This window comes from Rattus norvegicus, chromosome 15, assembly GCF_036323735.1.
Source record: "Rattus norvegicus strain BN/NHsdMcwi chromosome 15, GRCr8, whole genome shotgun sequence".
Classification (NCBI taxonomy): domain Eukaryota; kingdom Metazoa; phylum Chordata; class Mammalia; order Rodentia; family Muridae; genus Rattus; species Rattus norvegicus.
The window spans coordinates 58,859,287-58,880,877 of NC_086033.1; the positions used below are offsets into that span (position 1 = coordinate 58,859,287).

The 21,591-nt window shown below is 41.2% G+C and overlaps 1 protein-coding gene across 4 annotated transcripts in view; it reads left to right on the forward strand.

Moving 5' to 3' along the window:
* Window positions 1-21,591, forward strand: part of Ccdc122 (coiled-coil domain containing 122) — an 82,274-nt gene that overhangs the window by 42,360 nt on the left and 18,323 nt on the right. For 2 of the 4 annotated variants that reach the window (XM_017599964.3, XM_017599962.3), the window contains one exon: window positions 19,108-21,095. The exons of 1 other annotated variant lie outside the window; for it this stretch is intronic. In XM_017599964.3, coding sequence (XP_017455453.1) covers window positions 19,108-19,305 — 198 coding nt within the window. In that variant the 3' untranslated portion in view covers window positions 19,306-21,095. Of the gene's footprint in view, window positions 1-19,107; window positions 21,096-21,591 lie in introns of those variants that run through there. One more of the 4 variants, NM_001399562.1, reaches the window with a different exon arrangement.

The window sequence follows — 21,591 nt, forward strand, 5'->3', positions numbered from 1 at the left end:
AACATGGAGATCTTGAGGCATAGTGGCCATGAAAAGTTGAGGCCCAGGCAAGGTAGTACATGCCTTTAATCCCAGGAGACTGAGGCAAGCAGATCTCTGAGTTCAAGGCCAGCCTGGGACAAAGTAAGTTCCAGATCCAGGTATAGTAGTACACTCCTTTAATCTGGGCCACACCTCCTGTTGGAGGCTTATATAAGGACTTTGGAAGAAGACTCACTCTTTGCCTGTTTGCACTTACTTGCCAGCACATCTGTTGGAACCTCCTTCAGGATTTCAACTTGTACAGAAGATCAGGTGAAACAACTAGCCTGTGAGGCTGAACAACTACTACAGTTTTAGACTTCCTATTCACAGCTGCCTACTGTTTGGTTAGTTGGACTACAGACTGTAAGTTATTGCAATAAATTCCCTTTATGTAGAGAGACATTCCATAAGTTCTGTGACTCTAGAGAACCTGACTAATACATCCTTCATGACAGAGAAGACACAGCAGAGTTCATAGCAGAAGGAACATGCAGTTGGCACTCCCCACATCTTGCCTGCAGACTGGATACAGAGAGCTCCTGCTGGAGGGAGGACCAGGCCGAAACTCTCTAAGGGCCACCATTACTACCCTGTGCCGACCAGGTAGCTTCCATGCTCAAATTGTCCAATAGTTTCTCAGAGCGATGTCATGAGCTGGGAAACAAATATTCAAACACATGAGTCTGTGAGGACATTTTCCATTCAAATTATAACATCCATAACTGAGACAAAAGCTAGTCTAAAGACCTAAACCTCAGGACAAAACAGAACTAGAAACACTACTAAGTATTAAAACCTTACGAATTCAGATGATCACCAATAGTTTAGTTGAATTAATTGAATTAACTTTAAGTAAAAATAATAAAATTCAGAGTTTGCAACATGTGAGTCCTATTTGTTACTAATAAAACAATAGTGGATCCCAAACCCCGTGGGAGAGAGACCTCACCGCCTGGTCAGGTGGGCACTCCCGAGGCTGCAGAGCGGAGGAGACCACCAACACTGCCCACCCCTGCCCACATCCCTGGCCCAAGAGGAAACTGTATAAGGCCTCTGGGTTCCCGTAGGGGAGGGCCAGGAGCGGCAGGACCCCTGCGCCTGAGACACCGCTGGAACCTGAAGGAAACAGACCGGATAAACAGTTCTCTACACCCAAATCCCGTGGGAGGGAGAGCTAAACCTTCAGAGAAGCAGACACGCCTGGGAAACCAGAAGAGACTGCACTCTGCACACACATCTCGGATGCCAGAGGAAAACACCAAATGCCATCTGGAACCCTAGTGCACGGAAGCTCCCAGAAAGGGCGGCGCAGATCTTCCTGATTGCTGCCGCCGCAGAGAGCTCGTGGGCAGCACCCCGCGAGCAAACTTGAGCCTCGGGACCAAAGGTAAGACCAACTTTTCTGCTGCAAGTGACCTGCCTGGTGAACTCAAGACACAGGCCCACAGGAACAGCTGAAGACCTGTAGAGAGGAAAAACTACACGCCCGAAAGCAGAACACTCTGTCCCCATAACTGGCTGAAAGAAAAGAGGAAAACAGGTCTACAGCACTCCTGACACACAGGCTTATAGGACAGTCTAGCCACTGTCAGAAATAGCAGAACAAAGTAACACTAGAGATAATCTGATGGCGAGAGGCAAGCGCAGGAACCCAAGCAACAGAAACCAAGACTACATGGCATCATCGGAGCCCAATTCTCCCACCAAAATAAACATGGAATATCCAAACACACCAGAAAAGCAAGATCTAGTTTCAAAATCATATTTGATCATGATGCTGGAGGACTTCAAGAAAGACGTGAAGAACTCCCTTAGAGAAACACAGGAAAACATTAATAAACAAGTAGAAGCGTATAGAGAGAGATCACAAAAATCCCTGAAAGAATTCCAGGAAAACACAATCAAACAGTTGAAGGAATTAAAAATGGAAATAGAAGCAATCAAGAAAGAACACATGGAAACAACCCTGGAAATAGAAAACCAAAAGAAGAGACAAGGAGCTGTAGATACAAGCTTCACCAACAGAATACAAGAGATGGAAGAGAGAATCTCGGGAGCAGAAGATTCCATAGAAATCATTGACTCAACTGTCAAAGATAATGTAAAGCGGAAAAAGCTACTGGTCCAAAACATACAGGAAATCCAGGACTCAATGAGAAGATCAAACCTAAGGATAATAGGTATAGAAGAGAGTGAAGACTCCCAGCTCAAAGGACCAGTAAATATCTTCAACAAAATCATAGAAGAAAACTTCCCTAACCTAAAAAAAGAGATACCCATAGGCATACAAGAAGCCTACAGAACTCCAAATAGATTGGACCAGAAAAGAAACACATCCCGTCACATAATAGTCAAAACACTAAACGCACAAAATAAAGAAAGAATATTAAAAGCAGTAAGGGAAAAAGGTCAAGTAACATATAAAGGCAGACCTATCAGAATCACACCAGACTTTTCGCCAGAAACTATGAAGGCCAGAAGATCCTGGACAGATGTCATACAGACCCTAAGAGAACACAAATGCCAGCCCAGGTTACTGTATCCTGCAAAACTCTCAATTAACATAGATGGAGAAACCAAGATATTCCATGACAAAACCAAATTTACACAATATCTTTCTACAAATCCAGCACTACAAAGGATAATAAAGGGTAAAGCCCAACATAAGGAGGCAAGCTATACCCTAGAAGAAGCAAGAAACTAATCGTCTTGGCAACAAAACAAAGAGAAGAAAAGCACACAAACATAACCTCACATCCAAATATGAATATAACAGGAAGCAATAATCACTATTCCTTAATATCTCTCAACATCAATGGCCTCAACTCCCCAATAAAAAGACATAGATTACGCAAAAGACAAACTGGATACGCAATGAGGACCCTGCATTCTGCTGCCTACAGGAAACACACCTCAGAGACAAAGACAGACACTACCTCAAAGTGAAAGGCTGGAAAACAACTTTCCAAGCAAATGGTCAGAAGAAGCAAGCTGGAGTAGCCATTCTAATATCAAATAAAATCAATTTTCAATTAAAAGTCATCAAAAAAGATAAGGAAGGACACTTCATATTCATCAAAGGAAAAGTACACCAAGATGAACTCTCAATCCTAAATATCTATGCCCCAAATACAAGGGCACCTACATACGTAAAAGAAACCTTACTAAAGCTCAAAACACACATTGCACATCATACAATAATAGTAGGAGATTTCAACACCCCACTCTCATCAATGGACAGATCATGGAAACAGAAATTAAACAGAGACGTAGACAGACTAAGAAAAGTCATGAGCCAAATGGACTTAACGGATATTTATAGAACATTCTATCCTAAAGCAAAAGGATATACCTTCTTCTCAGCTCCTCATGGTACTTTCTCCAAAATTGACCATATAATTGGTCAAAAAACGGGCCTCAACAGGTACAGAAAGATAGAAATCATCCCATGCATGCTATCAGACCACCACGGCCTAAAACTGGTCTTCAATAACAATAAGGGAAGAATGCCCACACATACGTGGAAATTGAACAATGCTCTACTCAATGATAACCTAGTCAAGGAAGAAATAAAGAAAGAAATTAAAAACTTTTTAGAATTTAATGAAAATGAAGGTACAACATACCCAAACTTATGGGACACAATGAAAGCTGTGCTAAGAGGAAAACTCATAGCGCTGAGTGCCTGCAGAAAGAAACAGGAAAGAGCATATGTCAGCAGCTTGACAGCACACCTAAAAGCTCTAGAACAAAAAGAAGCAAATACACCCAGGAGGAGTAGAAGGCAGGAAATAATCAAACTCAGAGCTGAAATCAACCAAGTAGAAACAAAAAGGACCATAGAAAGAATCAACAGAACCAAAAGTTGGTTCTTTGAGAAAATCAACAAGATAGATAAACCCTTAGCCAGACTAACGAGAGGACCCAGAGAGTGTGTCCAAATTAACAAAATCAGAAATGAAAAGGGAGACATAACTACAGATTCAGAGGAAATTCAAAAAATTATCAGATCTTACTATAAAAGCCTATATTCAACAAAACTTGAAAATCTACAGGAAATGGACAATTTCCTAGACAAATACCAGGTATCAAAGTTAAATCAGGAACAGATAAACCAGTTAAACAACCCCATAACTCCTAAGGAAATAGAAGCAGTCATTAAAGGTCTCCCAACCAAAAAGAGCCCAGGTCCAGACGGGTTTAGTGCAGAATTCTATCAAACCTTCATAGAAGACCTCATACCAATATTATCCAAACTATTCCACAAAATTCAAACAGATGGATCACTCCCGAATTCCTTCTATGAAGCCACAATTACTCTTATACCTAAACCACACAAAGACCCAACAAAGAAAGAGAACTTCAGACCAATTTCCCTTATGAATATCGATGCAAAAATACTCAATAAAATTCTGGCAAACCGAATACAAGAGCACATCAAAACAATCATCCACCATGATCAAGTAGGCTTCATCCCAGGCATGCAGGGATGGTTTAATATACGGAAAACCATCAACGTGATCCATTATATAAACAAACTGAAAGAACAAAACCACATGATCATTTCATTAGATGCTGAGAAAGCATTTGACAAAATTCAACACCCCTTCATGATAAAAGTCCTGGAAAGAATAGGAATTCAGGCCCATACCTAAACATAGTAAAAGCCATATACAGCAAACCAGTTGCTAACATTAAACTAAATGGAGAGAAACTTGAAGCAATCCCACTAAAATCAGGGACTAGACAAGGCTGCCCACTCTCTCCCTACTTATTCAATATAGTTCTTGAAGTTCTAGCCAGAGCAATCAGACAACAAAAGGAGGTCAAGGGGATACAGATTGGAAAAGAAGAAGTCAAAATATCACCATTTGCAGATGATATGATAGTTTATATAGTGATCCCAAAAGTTCCACCAGAGAACTACTAAAGCTGATAAACAAGTTCAGCAAAGTGGCTGGGTATAAAATTAACTCAAATAAACCAGTAGCCTTCCTCTACACAAAAGAGAAACAAGCCGAGAAAGAAATTAGGGAAACGACACCCTTCATAATAGACCCAAATAATATAAAGTACCTCGGTGTGACTTTAACCAAGCAAGTAAAAGATCTGTACATTAAGAACTTCAAGACACTGAAGAAAGAAATTGAAGAAGACCTCAGAAGATGGAAAGATCTCCCATGCTCATGGATTGGCAGGATTAATATAGTAAAAATGGCCATTTTACCAAAAGCGATCTACAGATTCAATGCAATCCCCATCAAAATACCAATCCAATTCTTCAAAGAGTTAGACAGAAAATTTGCAAATTCATCTGGAATAACAAAAAACCCAGGATAGCTAAAACTATCCTCAACAATAAAAGGACTTCAGGGGGAATCACTATCCCTGAACTCAAGCGGTATTACAGAGCAATAGTGATAAAAACTGCATGGTATTGGTACAGAGACAGACAGATAGACCAATGGAATAGAATTGAAGACCCAGAAATGAACCCACACACCTATGGTCACTTGATTTTTGACAAAGGAGCCAAAACCATCCAATGGAAAAAAGATAGCATTTTTAGCAAATGGTGCTGGTTCAACTGGAGGGCAACATGTACAAGAATGCAGATTGATCCATGCTTATCACCCTGTACAAAGGTTAAGTCCAAGTGGATCAAGGACCTCCACATCAAACCTGATACACTCAAACTAATAGAAGAAAAACTAGGGAAGCATCTGGAACACAGGGACACTGGAAAAAATTTCCTGAACAAAACACCAATGGCTTATGCTCTTAGGTCAAGAATCGACAAATGGGATCTCATAAAACTGCAAAGCTTCTGTAAGGCAAAGGACACTGTGGTTAGGCCAAATCGGCAACCAACAGATTGGGAAAAGATCTTTACCAATCCTACAACAGATAGAGGCCTTATATCCAAAATATACAAAGAACTCAAGAAGTTAGACCGCAGGGAGACAAATAACCCTATTAAAAATGGGGTTCAGAGCTAAACAAAGAATTCACAGCTGAGGAATGCCGAATGGCTGAGAAACACCTAAAGAAATGTTCAACACCTTTAGTCATAAGGGAAATGCAAATCGAAACAACCCTGAGATTTCACCTCACACCAGTGAGAATGGCTAAGATCAAAAACTCAGGTGACAGCAGATGCTGGCGAGGATGCGGAGAGAGGAATACTCCTCCATTGTTGGTGGGATTGCAAACTGGTACAACGATTCTGGAAATCAGTCTGGAGGTTCCTCAGAAAATTGGACATTGAACTGCCTGAGGATCCAGCTATACCTCTCTTGGGCATATACCCAAAAAATGCCCCAACATATAAAAAAGACACGTGCTCCACTATGTTCATCGCAGCCTTATTTATAATAGCCAGAAGCTGGAAAGAACCCAGATGCCCTTCAACAGAGGAATGGATACAGAAAATGTGGTACATCTACACAATGGAATATTACTCAGCTATCAAAAACAACGGCTTTATGAAATTCGTAGGCAAATGGTTGGAACTGGAAAATATCATCCTGAGTGAGCTAACCCAATCACAGAAAGACATACATGGTATGCACTCACTGATAAGTGGCTATTAGCCCAAATGCTTGAATTACCCTAGATGCCTAGAACAAATGAAACTCAAGAGGGATGACCAAAATGTGAATGCTTCACTCCTTCTTTAAAAGGGGAACAACAATACCCTTGGCAGGGAAGAGAAAGGCAAAGATTAAAACAGAGACTGAAGGAACACCCATTCAGAGCCTGCCCCACAGGTGGCCCATACATATACAGCCACCCAATTAGACAAGATGGATGAAGCAAAGAAGTGCAGACCGACAGGAGCCGGATGTAGATTGCTCCTGAGAGACACAGCCAGAATACAGCAAATACAGAGGCGAATGCCAGCAGCAAACCACTGAACTGAGAATAGGACCCCCATTGAAGGAATCAGAGAAAGAACTGGAAGAGCTTGAAGGGGCTCGAGACCCCATATGTACAACAATGCCAAGCAACCAGAGCTTCCAGGGACTAAGCCACTACCTAAAGACTATACATGGACTGACCCTGGACTCTGACCTCATAGGTAGCAATGAATATTCTAGTAAGAGCACCAGTGGAAGGGGAAGCCCTGGGTCCTGCTAAGACTGAACCCCCAGTGAACTAGACTGTTGGGGGGAGGGCGGCAATGGGGGGAGGGTTGGGAGGGGAACACCCGTAAGGAAGGGGAGGGGGGAAGGGGGATGTTTGCCCGGAAACCAAAGAATTATTATTAAGTATTAAATAAATTAAAAAAAAAAACAATAGTGGAGAGAGAGAAAGGGCGACTCATAACTAGAGGAATGCGGAAGTGCTGAAAACACAGTTCTGCTGGTCTCAAGATTTGGTAGAGAGTGAGAACTGCTGTAGGCATCTCCAGGGAAACAGTCCGTGTCCTGCTGGATATGGTGAGAGAGGATGAGACCTGCCAAGGAACAGAGCCACGCAGAAATCAAATGCACAGGAGAAAGTATCGAGATGAAAAATTTGACAGAGTGGCACTAACAGTGGATTAGACACAACAGAGTGCAAGGTTTCCTCCAATCTAGAATACAACTCAAGTCACTGGTCAAAGCACCGAGAGAAAGAGGAGCAAAACAATAAAGAAATTGAAACAGCCCAGAGACCTTGGGACCAGATTAAACAATTTGACATCTGTATACTTTTAGTTCCAGAAATGAAAAAAAGGAAAAAAAAAACCGAAAAGATGAAAACATTGAAGAAATATTGGCCAAGAGTCTAAACATGTATAAAGTATATCTTGAAGATAAATTCTCAGTAAATTCTAAGCAGGACAAATAGAATAAAAAGTATCTGAGGTCATTAAAGTTACAAAACGAAACACAAAGAACAGACTTGACAGAAAGCATAAAACCATCGACTACACAAGATTGATGATAATTAATTTTTTAAAGTCAAAAACATCAATGGTAGTCAACAACAGAAAGCATATTGAAATGTTAAAATGAAAAAACCCTATTGAAAAGAATTTTATCTTTTAAGAAATGCTTTTTTCTTAAGGTGAAATAATGAAATTTTCAAATACGCATACGCTGGTAAGCCTTGTTTCTAGTATATTTTCACTAAGAAATGCTAAATAACATTATTTGGCTACAGGAGGTGGCCACTTCAGGTTCCATATCCCCATGACTACAGCTAATGTCACCTCATAGACTCCTGGGAGCCTTCCTCATCCCAGGTCTCTGACGTGTCCTAGAGATGCCCCGTCCCACTCTTCCTCCTGCAGTCCCCGACTTCCATTCATTCTCCTGGCCAGTGGCCCTCTCTCCTATCTCTTCACACTTGATCCTGAACACACCCCTCCCCCTCCTCATCCCCTCTCCCACACACTTCCCTCTCTCTGTCTGCCTCCTATGAATATTTTGTTCCCCCTTCTCTTCTAAGTGAGATTCAAGCATCCTTTCTTGGGTTGCCCTTGTTTAGCTCCTTTGGATCTGTGGAGTGTAGTATGGGAATCCTGTACTTTTTGACTAATTCCCACTTATAAGTGACTACAGACTGTGTGTATCTTTTTTGGGTCTGGGTTATCTCGCTCTGGATGGCATTTTCTAGTTCTATCCATTTGCCTGCAAAATTCATGATGTTCTTGTTTTCAATAGCTGAGTAATACTCCATTGTGTAAATGAACCATGGTTTTTTGTGTCCATTCTTCAGGTGAGGGACATCTGGGTTGTTTCCAGTTTCTGGCTATTATGAATAAGGCTGCTGTGAACGGAGTAGAGCAAGTGTCCTTGTGGAATGGTGGAGCATCTTTTGGGTATATGCCCAGGAGTGGTATAGCTGGATCTTAAGGTAGAACTAGTCTCAATTTCTGAGAAAATGCCAAATTGATTTCCAGAGTGGTACAGGTTTGCACTCCCACCAGCAGTAGAGGCGTGCTCCCCTCCTCCACATCCTCAACAGCCTGTGCTTTCTCTTGAGGTTTTGTTTTGTTTTGTTTTGTTTTGTTTTGTTTAATCTTAGCCATTCTGATGGGCATAAGATGGCATCTGAGGTCATTTTGATTTGCAGAAGAAATGCTAAATAACATTTCAATGCAGAGAGCAAATGACCCTGCAGAGGACTTGAAGTGGAAAATAGGCAGATGGATAAGGAGTACTTTTCTTGAATTGCTTAGAAGTTGGTTGAAGAGCTTCTAGGTATCACAGCATAGTCAACCACTTCTGAACAAGCGGATGGTGGGAAGAAGTGACACACACACCTGGGCACTATCCTGCTCAGAACAGCAACTTCTGCCATGCCCACCACTCATCCTTAGACACTGACAGTGGACCGAGTGCTGACACACTGCAGGCAACTCAGCAGCTGCAGCAGGAGCCCCAGTCTGGGACACTCCCCGTGCACTCTGACCCTCTCTGTACCAACCTAGAAAGTGTGTGTCCTGGCAGACAGCACACAGAAGCTGTACCACAAGTGAGTTTCTGCTGTAAAAGGACTGTTCTTTCCTACCACAGCTCCCAGAAAGAGCCCAACAGGAGCACCACAAAGGAGCCCTGGCATCCCAGCCGATGGTGGGCATTGAATGCCAGACCCATAGCCACCATGCCTGTCCCTGCCTTTGGAGGTCCAAAGCCAGGAGATGGACATTTACAGGATACCCATCTGAAAGGCCACACCAACTTCACTGGAACTGTTGATCCCGTCTCCTGTGAAGACTGATACAAATGGCAATACTAGAAAAGGGAGGAATTTCATATCTCACTGAGTGGAAAAATGGGACCAACGTCTTCTATTGCAGGTTATTGTCACTTTCTTTGTTTTTGGCTATTTTGTATCTAAGTGTGTAAGTTTTGGTTTTACAGTGTTTTTGTTGTTTGTCCTGCCTTAGTTTTTCTCTTTCCTCCCCCCACAATGAGTTAGTAGTTTAGTTTCTCCTTCCTTTGTGTATGTTATACTTATTTGCAGTTTGGTCCATTATCAAGCCACTGTGGTTTTGCTTTGTCTTGTCAGAATAGGTATCTCTTGCTAACTCTCTTTCCCCCACATACTTACCTGCAAGTCTCCACTTACACAGTCTCTGCCTCTCCTGCCTCACTGTCTTCCTGCCTTGCCTGCCTTCCTGCCCTCTCCTTCGCACCTTACATGTTACTCTTTCCTCATCCTTTGCATTGTACTACTTGGTGCTAGTACATCTTGCTCTACAAAGGTCTGTAAACTACATTTTCTCCAACCAGTGCTCTGTCACCACTGTTAATGAAGAAAAATGAGGAAACAGGTCTCCTACAGCTAAGCAAAGAACAGGAGTACTGATTAAAGTAAGAGGTTTCATGGTATCCCTCACCCCATGGGGAGGCATTTTGGGATGTAACAGTGGTTAGTGCTTGTCTTTATTCTTTGGTTCTTTGTTCCCTCTTCCCAAATGTTATCTATGAATCCTCCAAGAGAGATTCATTCAAGAGCCCACCCCCTCCAGTTGTTAGGAGACCCATATGAAGACCAAGCTGTAAATCTCTTGCATATGTATAAGGGGCCTAGGTACAGTTCATGCATGTTCTTTGTTCTTAGTGAACCCCCATGGACCCCGTTAGTTGGCCTTGCTGGTCTTCTTGTGGTATGCTGGAGGCCCTCAGTTCTCTCAGTCCTTCCCCAGACTTTTCCACAAGACTCTCTGAGGTTTACTGTTTGACCGTGGGTCTCTGTATCTGTTTCCAACAGCTGCTGGATGAAGCCTCTGAGTTGCATAGTGACAATAAACAAACAAACAAACAGGCTTTTTTTTAAAAAGTAGGGTTAAGGATGAAATGGAGCAGAGCAAGTGCAGATCTAATGTATACAGTACAGGGAATGAAGAGGAGGAACACTGGGTCTCATGCCAGAGGAGAACTAGTCTAAGATGTTGTCTGTGGAGAAGCTCTGGTAAACCACGAAGTGTATGAAAAGCTCGTCACTCAGGCATGCATGGGAAAGCTGTGCAGGCAAAGCACTACCAAATGCCAAGGTCTTACACTGGGACTGTGCTTGGGCTCGGGGGGCAGACATGTAGTACAGTGGAGGCACGGAGCCAAAAGTCAGAAGAGAGGAGATCCATGTGGGAAGCTCTGAGGTCTCCCATGTTTCAGTGTAGTTTCGGTTCTACCCCTAGTTCTTTTGTTTTTATTTCTGCCAGCTAGCAATGGTAGCTGAATAAGAAGAGCAACCACACATTTCTTACAAGCAAACACATTTTATGCTCTATAGAATCATCACATTCTTGGTTACTCAATGGTATTCAAATCTCAATAGTAGGACAGCTATCAGTCATAATGCCACCTGGAGGGGCTGTAAGAGGCTCACCAGATGACCTTTCCTTCATTAAGTCACCTCTAGACCAAAACTCGTTTTCAGCCTTCAGACTTAGAAATTTAACATTATCATCATCTTAGAGTCAGGTATCCCATATTATTACAAAAAAAGCAAAGTTTCAAGGAGATGGGTAATTTATGTGAGTCACTGCTTCTCCTTAATGGAAAAACACCTTGCTGAGAAAGCCACATTATTACAAGATTGGTACATGCACAAAAATCAAGTCAATCACATACACCTCAGTGTTCTTACCTATAGGCAAGTCTGTGGGAGCATTTTCTTGATCACTGATTGATGTGGGAGGGTCTAGATCATTGTGGGCAGTGCTATCCTTGGTGGGCGGTTCTGGGAGGTATAAGAAGGCATGCTGAAAAAGTCACAAGGCACAAGCCAGTAAGCAGCAGGACCCTCAGTTGAAGAAATGAATTCCTCCATAGCCCCTTCTTCAATTCCAGCTCCTACTCTGACCTCTCTACCTGATGGACTTGTGCCTGGGATAGGTGAACTAAAGAACCCTTTACTCTTTTGGTCAGTGTCTTATAGCAGCAGAAAGCAGCATGCATGGTCATTAGCCTATTCTTTGTGCTCTGTTTCTCACTATGCCATTTCTGACAATGGGTTACTTTTCTAGCTATAGTAGCATCTGCCGTGATAGCTAGCTGTAGCTGCTAAAGACTGTATAGTTCATAACTTCATTACTGAAGGATAATTTCACAACTGACCTAGTTTGCAACTCTGATAGAACATATTGACCATTTTCTGCATCTAGGAACATGAATGTAATCATATTCAGTAACTATATTTTAAAAAAATATATTTTGTTAAATAATGAATGAAAACACACATAGTAGATACAGAATTTACAAAAGAATGTTGTATTGGTTAGTCTTTATCATTTTGACATAAGCTAGAGACACCTGGGAAGAAGGATCCTCAGTCGAAGAATCTCTTCCGTCAGATTGGCCAGTGCACATATCCGTGGAAGCATTGTCTTAATTGCTAACTGATAGAGGTGGAGCCAGACCACTGTGGGTGGTCCCATCCCCAGGCGGGTGGACCTGTGCTGTTAGGATAACTAAGCAAGCTAGCTCAGCATTTCCCCGGGGTCTTGTTTTAATTTTTTTCCTCCAGGTTTCCTGGTTGAGTTACTACCCTGAAATTGTTTTTTGTTTGTTTGTTTGTTTTGGTGTCTAGTCTGTTGAGTTCTTTCTATATCCTGGATATTAGCCCTCTAGCAGATGTGTAAAATCTTTCCCGTTCTGTAGGCTGCATCTTTGTTCTTTGCTGTGCAGTGTCTCAGTTTCATGAGGTTCCATTTATTAATTGTTGGTTTTTGGTGCCTGTACTATCAGATTCCTGTTCAGGAAGTTGTGTCCTGTACCAGTGAGCCCAAGGCTATTCCCCACTTTCTCTTCTATGCGTTCAGTGTGTCTGGTGTGCTGAGGTCTTTGGTCTATTTAGAGTTGTCTTTCCAGGTAATACATAAGGATCTATTTGGATCTTCTACCTGCGGCTATTCAGTCTGACCGCACTGCTGTCAGAGACCAGCACTGCTGTCCGAGACGCTGCCTTGTTCCCAGTGTGTGACTCTGGTGTCTTTATAACAATCACATGCTCATGCACGTGTGGATTTATGTCTGCTCTTCATTTCAGTGCTCGTGATCAAGCTGTCTGGTTCCGTGCCAGTGTCGGAATGCCCTTATTGTACAGTGTTGTAGTGCAGCTTGGAGCTGGGCTAGTGATACCTCCCCCAGTCCCTTTATTATGCCAGATTGTTTTAGCTGTCCCGAGGTTTTGTGTTTGAATTTTCTTGTCTCTGCTGAGACTTGCTTTGTGTCTGAGTATGTGGTCATCGTGGAGAAAGTTCATGAGGTGCTGAGGAGAGGGTAATTTCATGTTTGGGTAAAGTGTTCTATAAATATGCTAGGTCATTTGACTTGTAATATCAGTTAACTCCAGCATTTCTTTGTTTATTTTCCCTGGGTTACGTGTCTGTTGTCAAGAGTAGGGAAATGAAGTTTCCCACTAACAGTGGTGTGAGAGTCAGTATGTGATTTTAGTTGTAGTAATAGTTCTTTTATGAACTTTGGTACCCTTATGTTTGGTACATAGATGTCAAGAATTGGAATGTCTTCTTGGTGGGTGTTTTTGTTTGTTTGTTTGGTTGGTTGGTTTTTGTTTTTGTTTTGTTTTGTTTTTTTGATGAGCATGTAGTTTTCTTTCCTATTCTGATTAGTTTTTGTTTGAGGTCTATTATGTCAGGTATTAAAATGGCTACACCGGCTTGCTTTTTAGATCCATTGTTTGGAATATCTTAGGTGATGTCTATCCTTGATGTTAAAGTATGTTTCTTAGATGTCACAGGCAGATGGGTCTTATTTTCACCTCCATTCTGTTAGTCTGTGTTGTTTTATTGGGGACATGATACCACTGATGTTGAGAGATATCAATGAGCAATGTTTGCTGGTTTCTATCATTTTGTTGTTACTTATAGCAGTGGTGGTGGTGTGTGTGTTTGCTTCCCTCCTTTTGATTTGCTGGTCTGGGATTATTTATGCTTTGGTTTGTCTCGGGTATAGTTAACCTTTTTGGTTCGAGTTTTCCTTCTAGCACTTTTTTTAGGGCTGGATTTGTAGATAGATACTGCGTACATTTTGGTTTATCATAGGATGTCTATGTTCTCTATTGTGATTGAAAGTGTTGCTGGCTATAATAGTCTGGAGTCTGTGAGCTCAGAGTGTGCAGCACACCTTCACAGGCCCTTAGCTGGTTTAGTCTCACAGGTCTGTCCTTGTATGTCATTTGGTCTTTTACCCTTGAAACTTTTCATATTCTTTGTTCTATACATTTAGTGTTTTGATCATTACGTACAGAAGACATTTTCTTTTCTGGTCCTGTCCATCTGGTGTTTTGTGTGCTTCATGTACTTTGACGGACATTTTCTTTTAGATTGGGGAAACTTTTTTTCTATGATTTTGTTAAAGTATTTTTTCAGGGCCTTTGACCTGGGTTTCCCTTTCCTCTGTTCCTATTGTTCCTAGATTTGTTCTTTTCATAATGCCCTGGATCTCCTGGATGTTTCATGCCAGGAGATTTGTAGACTTAACATTTTCCTTGACCAAAATATCCATTTTTCTTTGTCATATCTTCAAAGTCTGAGATTCTCTCTTTCCTCTTTTCTATTCATTTTGTGAGGTTTGCCTCTGAGATGCTTGTACGGGTACATAAATTTTTAATCTCCAGAGTTGGCTTAGTTTGTGTTTTCTTGATTGATTTTAGTTTCACTTTCAGGTCTTGAACTGTTTTGTTCATTTCCTTACACTATTTGTATTTTCATAGATTTCTTTAAAGGATTTATTCATTTACTCTTTACGGACCTCTATCGTCTTTATAACAGCTACTCTAAAATTTTTCTCTTTTGCTTCAGCTATGTTGGAATACTCAAAGGCTGCTGACATAGGTTTGCTGTCATAGGTTTGCCAGGTTCTAGAGGAGACATTAGTGTCCTGGCTGTAACTGATTGTTTTTATGCTGGCATCTAGGCATGTGGAATGAGGAAAATTGTAATTCTAGGTGCTGTTATCAGGTCTTCTTTTTGTCAGGTGGGTGTTTTGTTCCTTGGTTTCTGTTTCCTCTCTGGTTCTTAGGGGAGTGTGGTGGCTGTGTTTTGCATGGTAGGCAATTTGTCCCGAGACCTGGTAGGTGTGGCCAGTGGGGATTTCATCCAAAATATGTTTCTAGGTAGTGCAAACTGAACTTAAGAATAGAGTTGGGATAGAGAGGGGAGGGAAGGAAGCAGGGTGTTCCACCAGAATCTGCTTGGTTCCCTGGGAATGGGGCAGAGAGTGAGGACAGACTACAACAAAAGGTCTTCCACAGTGTTGGGGATGAGACCAGGGGATTGGACTTGAGGAATGGAGGCAGAGGTGAAGATTTTCTTGGCCTACTTGCTTCACTTGTCAGAGCGGCCTGTGGGTTCCCAGGGAGTTCTACTGGAGTTGAAGTCAGGGATAAAGCAATGGGTGGGGTAGGGAGGTTAGTAGGGGATGATGTAATCCACTGGAGATGGGTCGGGGTGGGGGGAGGGAAGGGGGACTGCAGCAGGTTTTCTGCTACAGAGTTAGGGGTGAGACTGGGGGATTGGATTGGAGGAGCTAAAGGAGAGGTGAAGATCTCCAGTGAGCCTACCTGTTTCCCTGGTCAAAGTCTGTATTAATCTATTTTTATCCTTATGAAGCCATTTTTGTTTTGCTAACATATCAATGAGCCTGGTTTGCTAAGTAGCATGCATTATCTAAATTTGCAAAATTAACAAGAATTGTATATATGTATATATGCTTATAATATATAGTTTATTACGGATTATCTGAAGTGTTATTGACAAGTTCTTACTTTGATTTTATATCAGTATTTTGAAATGTTTATGTTGCCATTCCAGTTCTTCTGCTGTTGATGCATAGTGATATTTCAACATGATTGCTTCCCTTGGTCATCATATCTTATTTTGTGTGTTTAAAAATATTTTCTATGAAGATGGAATAGTCTATAGTATTGATTGTACTACCAAAAGTCTCCAGCCTGTAGGCACAGGAAAGATCCCTGCGCACTCCTAGAGGGGCTGAGAAAGAGGCAGAAGGAGGGATTGAGCATGTGGTCTGATCTGGGTACTCGTAGTAAAGCTGAGAAGCAGAAAGAACGAGAGATGGGGGACAGTCTAGAGAGTCTTTGTTCCCAAAGCTCTCTTCAGCTATTAGATATAGACAGCAAATCAGTTATTGTCACATACTGGGCAAATTCATAATTTAACAACTTGATACTTCTTTGAATTTACTTAAGCTGCCACATTCTATCTTGTTGCAGTGCTCAACTGTGTGTTTATACATATATACATACATAATATAATTATATATGTTTGTAATTATACACACTACAAATAATAGGTATCTATCTCAGCCCTATTATTACATAATTGTATTGCTTTATTTAAGATAAACATGGGGTTGATGAGGAAGGTCAGTGAGTAAAAGCACTTGCTGTCAAGTTTTATATCCCAGAATCCACATGCTGGAAGCTGAGAACATATTCCACAATCTGTCCTATGACTTTCACACATGCGTTCCATCACACACACACACACACACACACACACACACACACACACACACACACACGCCCACGCATGCACACCAACCCACCACCACCACCACTGCCAAATAAATGTAACAATAAATGTTTGACAATGAGTTATCACCTCAGATCCATAAGCATGGCTGTTAACAAAAATGGCAAATAGTAGTAAATATTTGAGGATGTACAGAAATAGGAACCCTCATATATCACAAGGGGAACGTAAAATGTTGCTGGCATTCTGGAAAATAGTTCTTCAGGAGTTAAACATGAAATTACCTCAATGCCATACCTAGGTTTATGGCCAAGAAAGGTGAAAACATAGGTGCACACCCAGACTTATACATGAATAGTCTTAATCATGATGGACTAAACATGATAACTAAACCTGGGAAACAACTCAATGTTCATCAACAGTTAGACTAGAAAAGTGAAGTGTGATCCATCACACAATGGAATATTGTTTGACAGTAACAAAGATGAAGTACTGATATCGTCTACACCACAGCTGATCCTTAAGTAGATTATGCTTGGTGATAAAAGCCAACCACAGAGAAAAACTCTGGTAGGATTTTAATTATATGAAGTGTCAAGAATATGCAAATGGGTAACAGGGAAATTAGATTAGCGGTTGCCTAGTGCAAAGAGTGGGGTAGGAAATGGAGTTAATTGTTAATGGTTACTTGTTTTCTTGGGAGGGCAATGAAAATGCTCTAAACCAGATACTGGTCATGTTTGTATAGTTCTGTGACCATGCTAAAAGTAATTTGTCTGGATTGTATGTGAATTGTTTAACTATCACAACATGTTTCTTGGGCACTGACCTGTGTGCTTTGCATCCTGGAATCCTGACAAGGGACATCCACACATGTACAGTGAAGCCAGGATCAAGTTGGGGAGTCTGCTACTTCCAATGCAGGCTGTCTACTGTCACCATAATCAGAACCTCAATATGTCTGTTAGGTACAGGGAGAGGGGTTAGCTGCTCTTAGTAGGAGGTCTCTGTGGACAAGCACTCTCTGGCTGTGAACATCCAGGAGGAGGAAGCATCAGTCGTTAGTCTTTGAACATTCTAGTCAGATTTTGGCACCCCTCTTCAGGCTGGCCATATGGAGAACTGGTATCCGTGACAGGGCTATGCCCATCTCAACAAGATATGTTCACTCAGAATTTCATTAACTGACACTTCCTTTGCCTTTAACAAATGAGATAGGTGTTCTTTGTATAGTCAGTTCGAATATAGGAATTTTTGTTTTGATTTTATTTTTAACTTTCTATTACTTGGGGGTTTGTGCTATTATTACTTTTAAAGAATCCTCATACATGAGTATTATTACATCTTTTCCACCCCATACTCTCTACTCTAAGCCCTCCCATGACCTCCTCACTCGCTCTCCATTTTATGACCAGCTCTTCTGTAATTATTATGTTTCTTTAGGGATGACTGCTTGGGATTTGATAACATACACGGGGAGCTTGTCCCTGGAGAAAATTAAAGTTTTGTAGTAGTAATGAAAGTGATTTTATGGTTGAGGGTCACAACAACATGAAGATCTGTATTAAACAGTCCCAGCATTAACAAGGTTGAGAACCACTGTCTTAGATCTTTTATGCTAGATATAGAAAACACAACCATTTCTCTTAACCATGTGATAAGACAGACATCAGGGCAATTACATTCAACTGAGTGTAATAGGACAGTGGGTGATTCATGAACTGGTAAGTCTTCGGAGCCAGAGGAGGTGCAGAAAGCTGGGAGTGGTGAGGGCTTGCACCACTGCTGGGCACAAATGGAGTGAGATGCAGAAGCAGCTCCCCTGGTCGTGTTCTGAATGGGTGTGATCTTACCTGCTGGCAGCTGTGCATTGCTGCAGCATGGCGACTGTGCTGTGTGACAATCAACTGTGCTGCCAGGGCATACTTTTAAGTCAAGCTCTCAGTTTAGATACCAGAACTGCATTTCAGAAGGTAGGAAGCGATAAAGAGGCAACTCCAGGCCACATTCACTTAACATTGGACAACTCCTTCGACAAGCAGAAGGTATGACATCACAGTGCTGAATTCCGGTTCAAATCCCAAACATTGCTACTTGTTAGCTTTGAAACTGTGTTCAAATTGATTTGCAGTATCTCCTCTCTCTCTCTCTCTCTCTCTCTCTCTCTCTCTCTCTCTCTCTCTCTCTCTCTCTCTCCCTCCCTCCCTCCCTCCCTCCTTCCCTCCCTCTATCTCTTTCCTCTCTCTCCCTCTCACTCCCCCTCTCCCTCTCTCTCTCTCCCCCTCTCTCTCTTTCTCTCTTTCTTTCTCTCTCTCGTTCTCTCTCTCTTTCTCTCTCTCTCACACTCACACACACAGAAAGAGAGAGGGGAGAGAGAGAGAGAGAGAGAGAGAGAGAGAGAGAGAGAGAGAGAGAGAGAATAGTATCCACAACATAAGGTATTGTGGTTATTTTATGTAGAAAACATTCAGCATTGGTAATAGTTGACTGTTTACATAATTCTTGTTGATTATTTACAGTGAATTATTTCTAATTGAGTGCTTCCCTCTAGAGAAGCCAAAGTATCTGTTCTGAGCATTGATTCATGCTCACAAGCACTGTTTATGTGTACTGTTTTCTAACAGGTACAGCATAAGAGATATGACGCAATTCTTAAGCGCTTGCGCTGTCAGGTGCACAGGACTCAGTTAAATAGGAGGAAATGGCAGTGGAGCATCCAACACCTGGAAAAAACTGCAGCTGAGTTAAAAACTCGAATCAGGGAGAAGGAAAGCAGTGGAACACGGAACAGGCCAGCAGCATTGTGGGAGAGAATACTGTGAAGATCCTCTGGACTCTTAACAGCCAGCACACAGCATCCGAGCCCTATCTCAATGACAGTCATTTTTCTTTGTCTTCCTCCTCTTCCTCCTTTTTCTGTGTTGAATTGGTTGTTTATTGGTTAAAGTGCCTTCCTGTCTATAGAGCACAGCATAAGGTAGACAGTAGCAGTGTTTGCAGGAAGCTAGCAGAAAAGTATATGTGCATATTCCAAAGGTGCACTCCTAAATGCTTGTTTATAACTGTTGAAGTCACTGGCTTACAAGTTAAAAATTTAGAGGAAACAATTGGATTTTTAATGACTTAAGTTGCTAAGATAAATAGTTGTCTGTTTAAGATTTTTTCTACAACTGTCTTCAAAGTAGCCCTTAAATATTAATATTCATGATAATGCCATTATCTGTTCTATTGTTTCCTCTTTTCTCCAGGAGGTAGCAATCATTTTCCTTTGTTATTAAATAACATATATTAGAGTGTTACAGTACATAAGATTGGTGTTTACTCTTCAGTCTATAAATTCTTTATTCCTATATTGTGACTAAAATAAAGTTATAGCATCGTACGAGGCAGCAAACAACAAAACTCTTCAAAGAGGTATTTTTCCACACTGAAAGGCAATTGTTTTGTCAATGGCAATAAATTGAATGTAAAACACCTCTGAAGATAAGATTGCTCTCTTTCATGCTCTGTTGATCATAACTACAGAAAAGCAAAACTGTAATTACTAAGACATGGTTTTAAAGTATTCACTTGTAGTATTAAAGACTTTCAAAGAAGCAACATTGAGAAGATGTTTTGAATTCATCTTCCCACTCTCCTGTGTGCCTACCATTGAGTAAGTGTATAGCTTATAGAAAGCCCGATGCTAGGAATCTCATTCCGCCCAGGGTTATTAGTCTGAGCAGAGGTGAGCATGGCTTACCACAGCTAACAGTTCAAATGCTGCTCCTGTAACATGACCAGCTTTGTCCCATCACTCCTCAAAGGAGCACCTACAAATAGAAATGGTTAAGCTTACAGTCTGTGCTCAGCCGGAGATAAAGTTGAACCAGATGCTGCAAGTCTAGATGTATGTTAGCATAATATGCACTTAAAAGTTATAGTTTTCTCATCTCCTTTTGAGTTTTTAATTGTGATTGCTAACAGCTTTAGTTATCGTTTCAGGAAAATTCACTGTGAAACAACAGACACAGGTAGAAGATGCTAAGGAAGCCAGAGTCAAATCCATCCAAGGTTGCACAATGTGCTTTAGCTGGGATTGTTAGAGACTCTTATCCCATTGCTCTGTTAAAATATTCTGACAAAAGCAACTTAGAGGAAAAAAATGCTGATTTCAGTTATAGTTCCGGGTTATAGTTCATCATGGCCAAAAAGCCAGGGCATCAGGAACTTAATGCAGCTGACTGTGTTACTTCCACAGTCAGAAGAACATTGAACATATGCGTGTTCAGTTCTCAGTTTGTTTTCTTCTAAGCCACAGTGCACCTAGTTTTATCTCAAACTAGCATCAACGTCAGGCCCATTCACACTGCTGATGGTGCCGTATCAGTCTTATAATGCCACATGACACATTTATATTTTTGTTTATCTATAAACAAAACCTATGCTAGAAAACTGTGGGTGGGGCAGGGGGAGTAAGAGGGCAAGCCAGGAACGGGCTTCTTGGAGACAACTGTAGTAATTATAATTCAAGACCTGAGCTGAAATCTACTCAAACTGGAACCTTCCAGTTATGTATTTGAAACTTCATTGTAAAATAAAGATATAAAGCAAATAAATTAAAGCTACTTGAGATGAGGTATCATATTTGAGAAAACAATGATCAGTGTATTTTTATAATGATGCATGCACTTAATTTCAATTTATAATGGTTAAATTATGTAAAAGATATATTGTTCTTTTTAATCATGAAGCCTATTTCCGATAATGGAGGCTTTCACACAGTAATCAGGAAGAAATAGAAACTGGGTATTGTAGCTCAGGCCTGTAGTCCCATAGGCTTGAGGCAGGGCTAGTAAAGGAGTTTCAGGGCAATTCTGGGCCACATAGTGTATCTCAGGCCAGTGTGAGCTTTGGTCATAGTCTCAAATGGATGAACAAACAAACCAAAGAACCAAATGCACTGGCTGGGTTTTTTGTTGTTGTCTGTCTGTCTGTCTGTCTTTTTTTTTTTTTGCTTCTTCCTTTCTTCCTTTCTTCCTTTCTTCCTTTCTTCCTTTCTTCCTTTCTTCCTTTCCTCCTGTCAACTTGAGACACAAGCTAGAACCATCTGGAAAGAGGAAAACAAT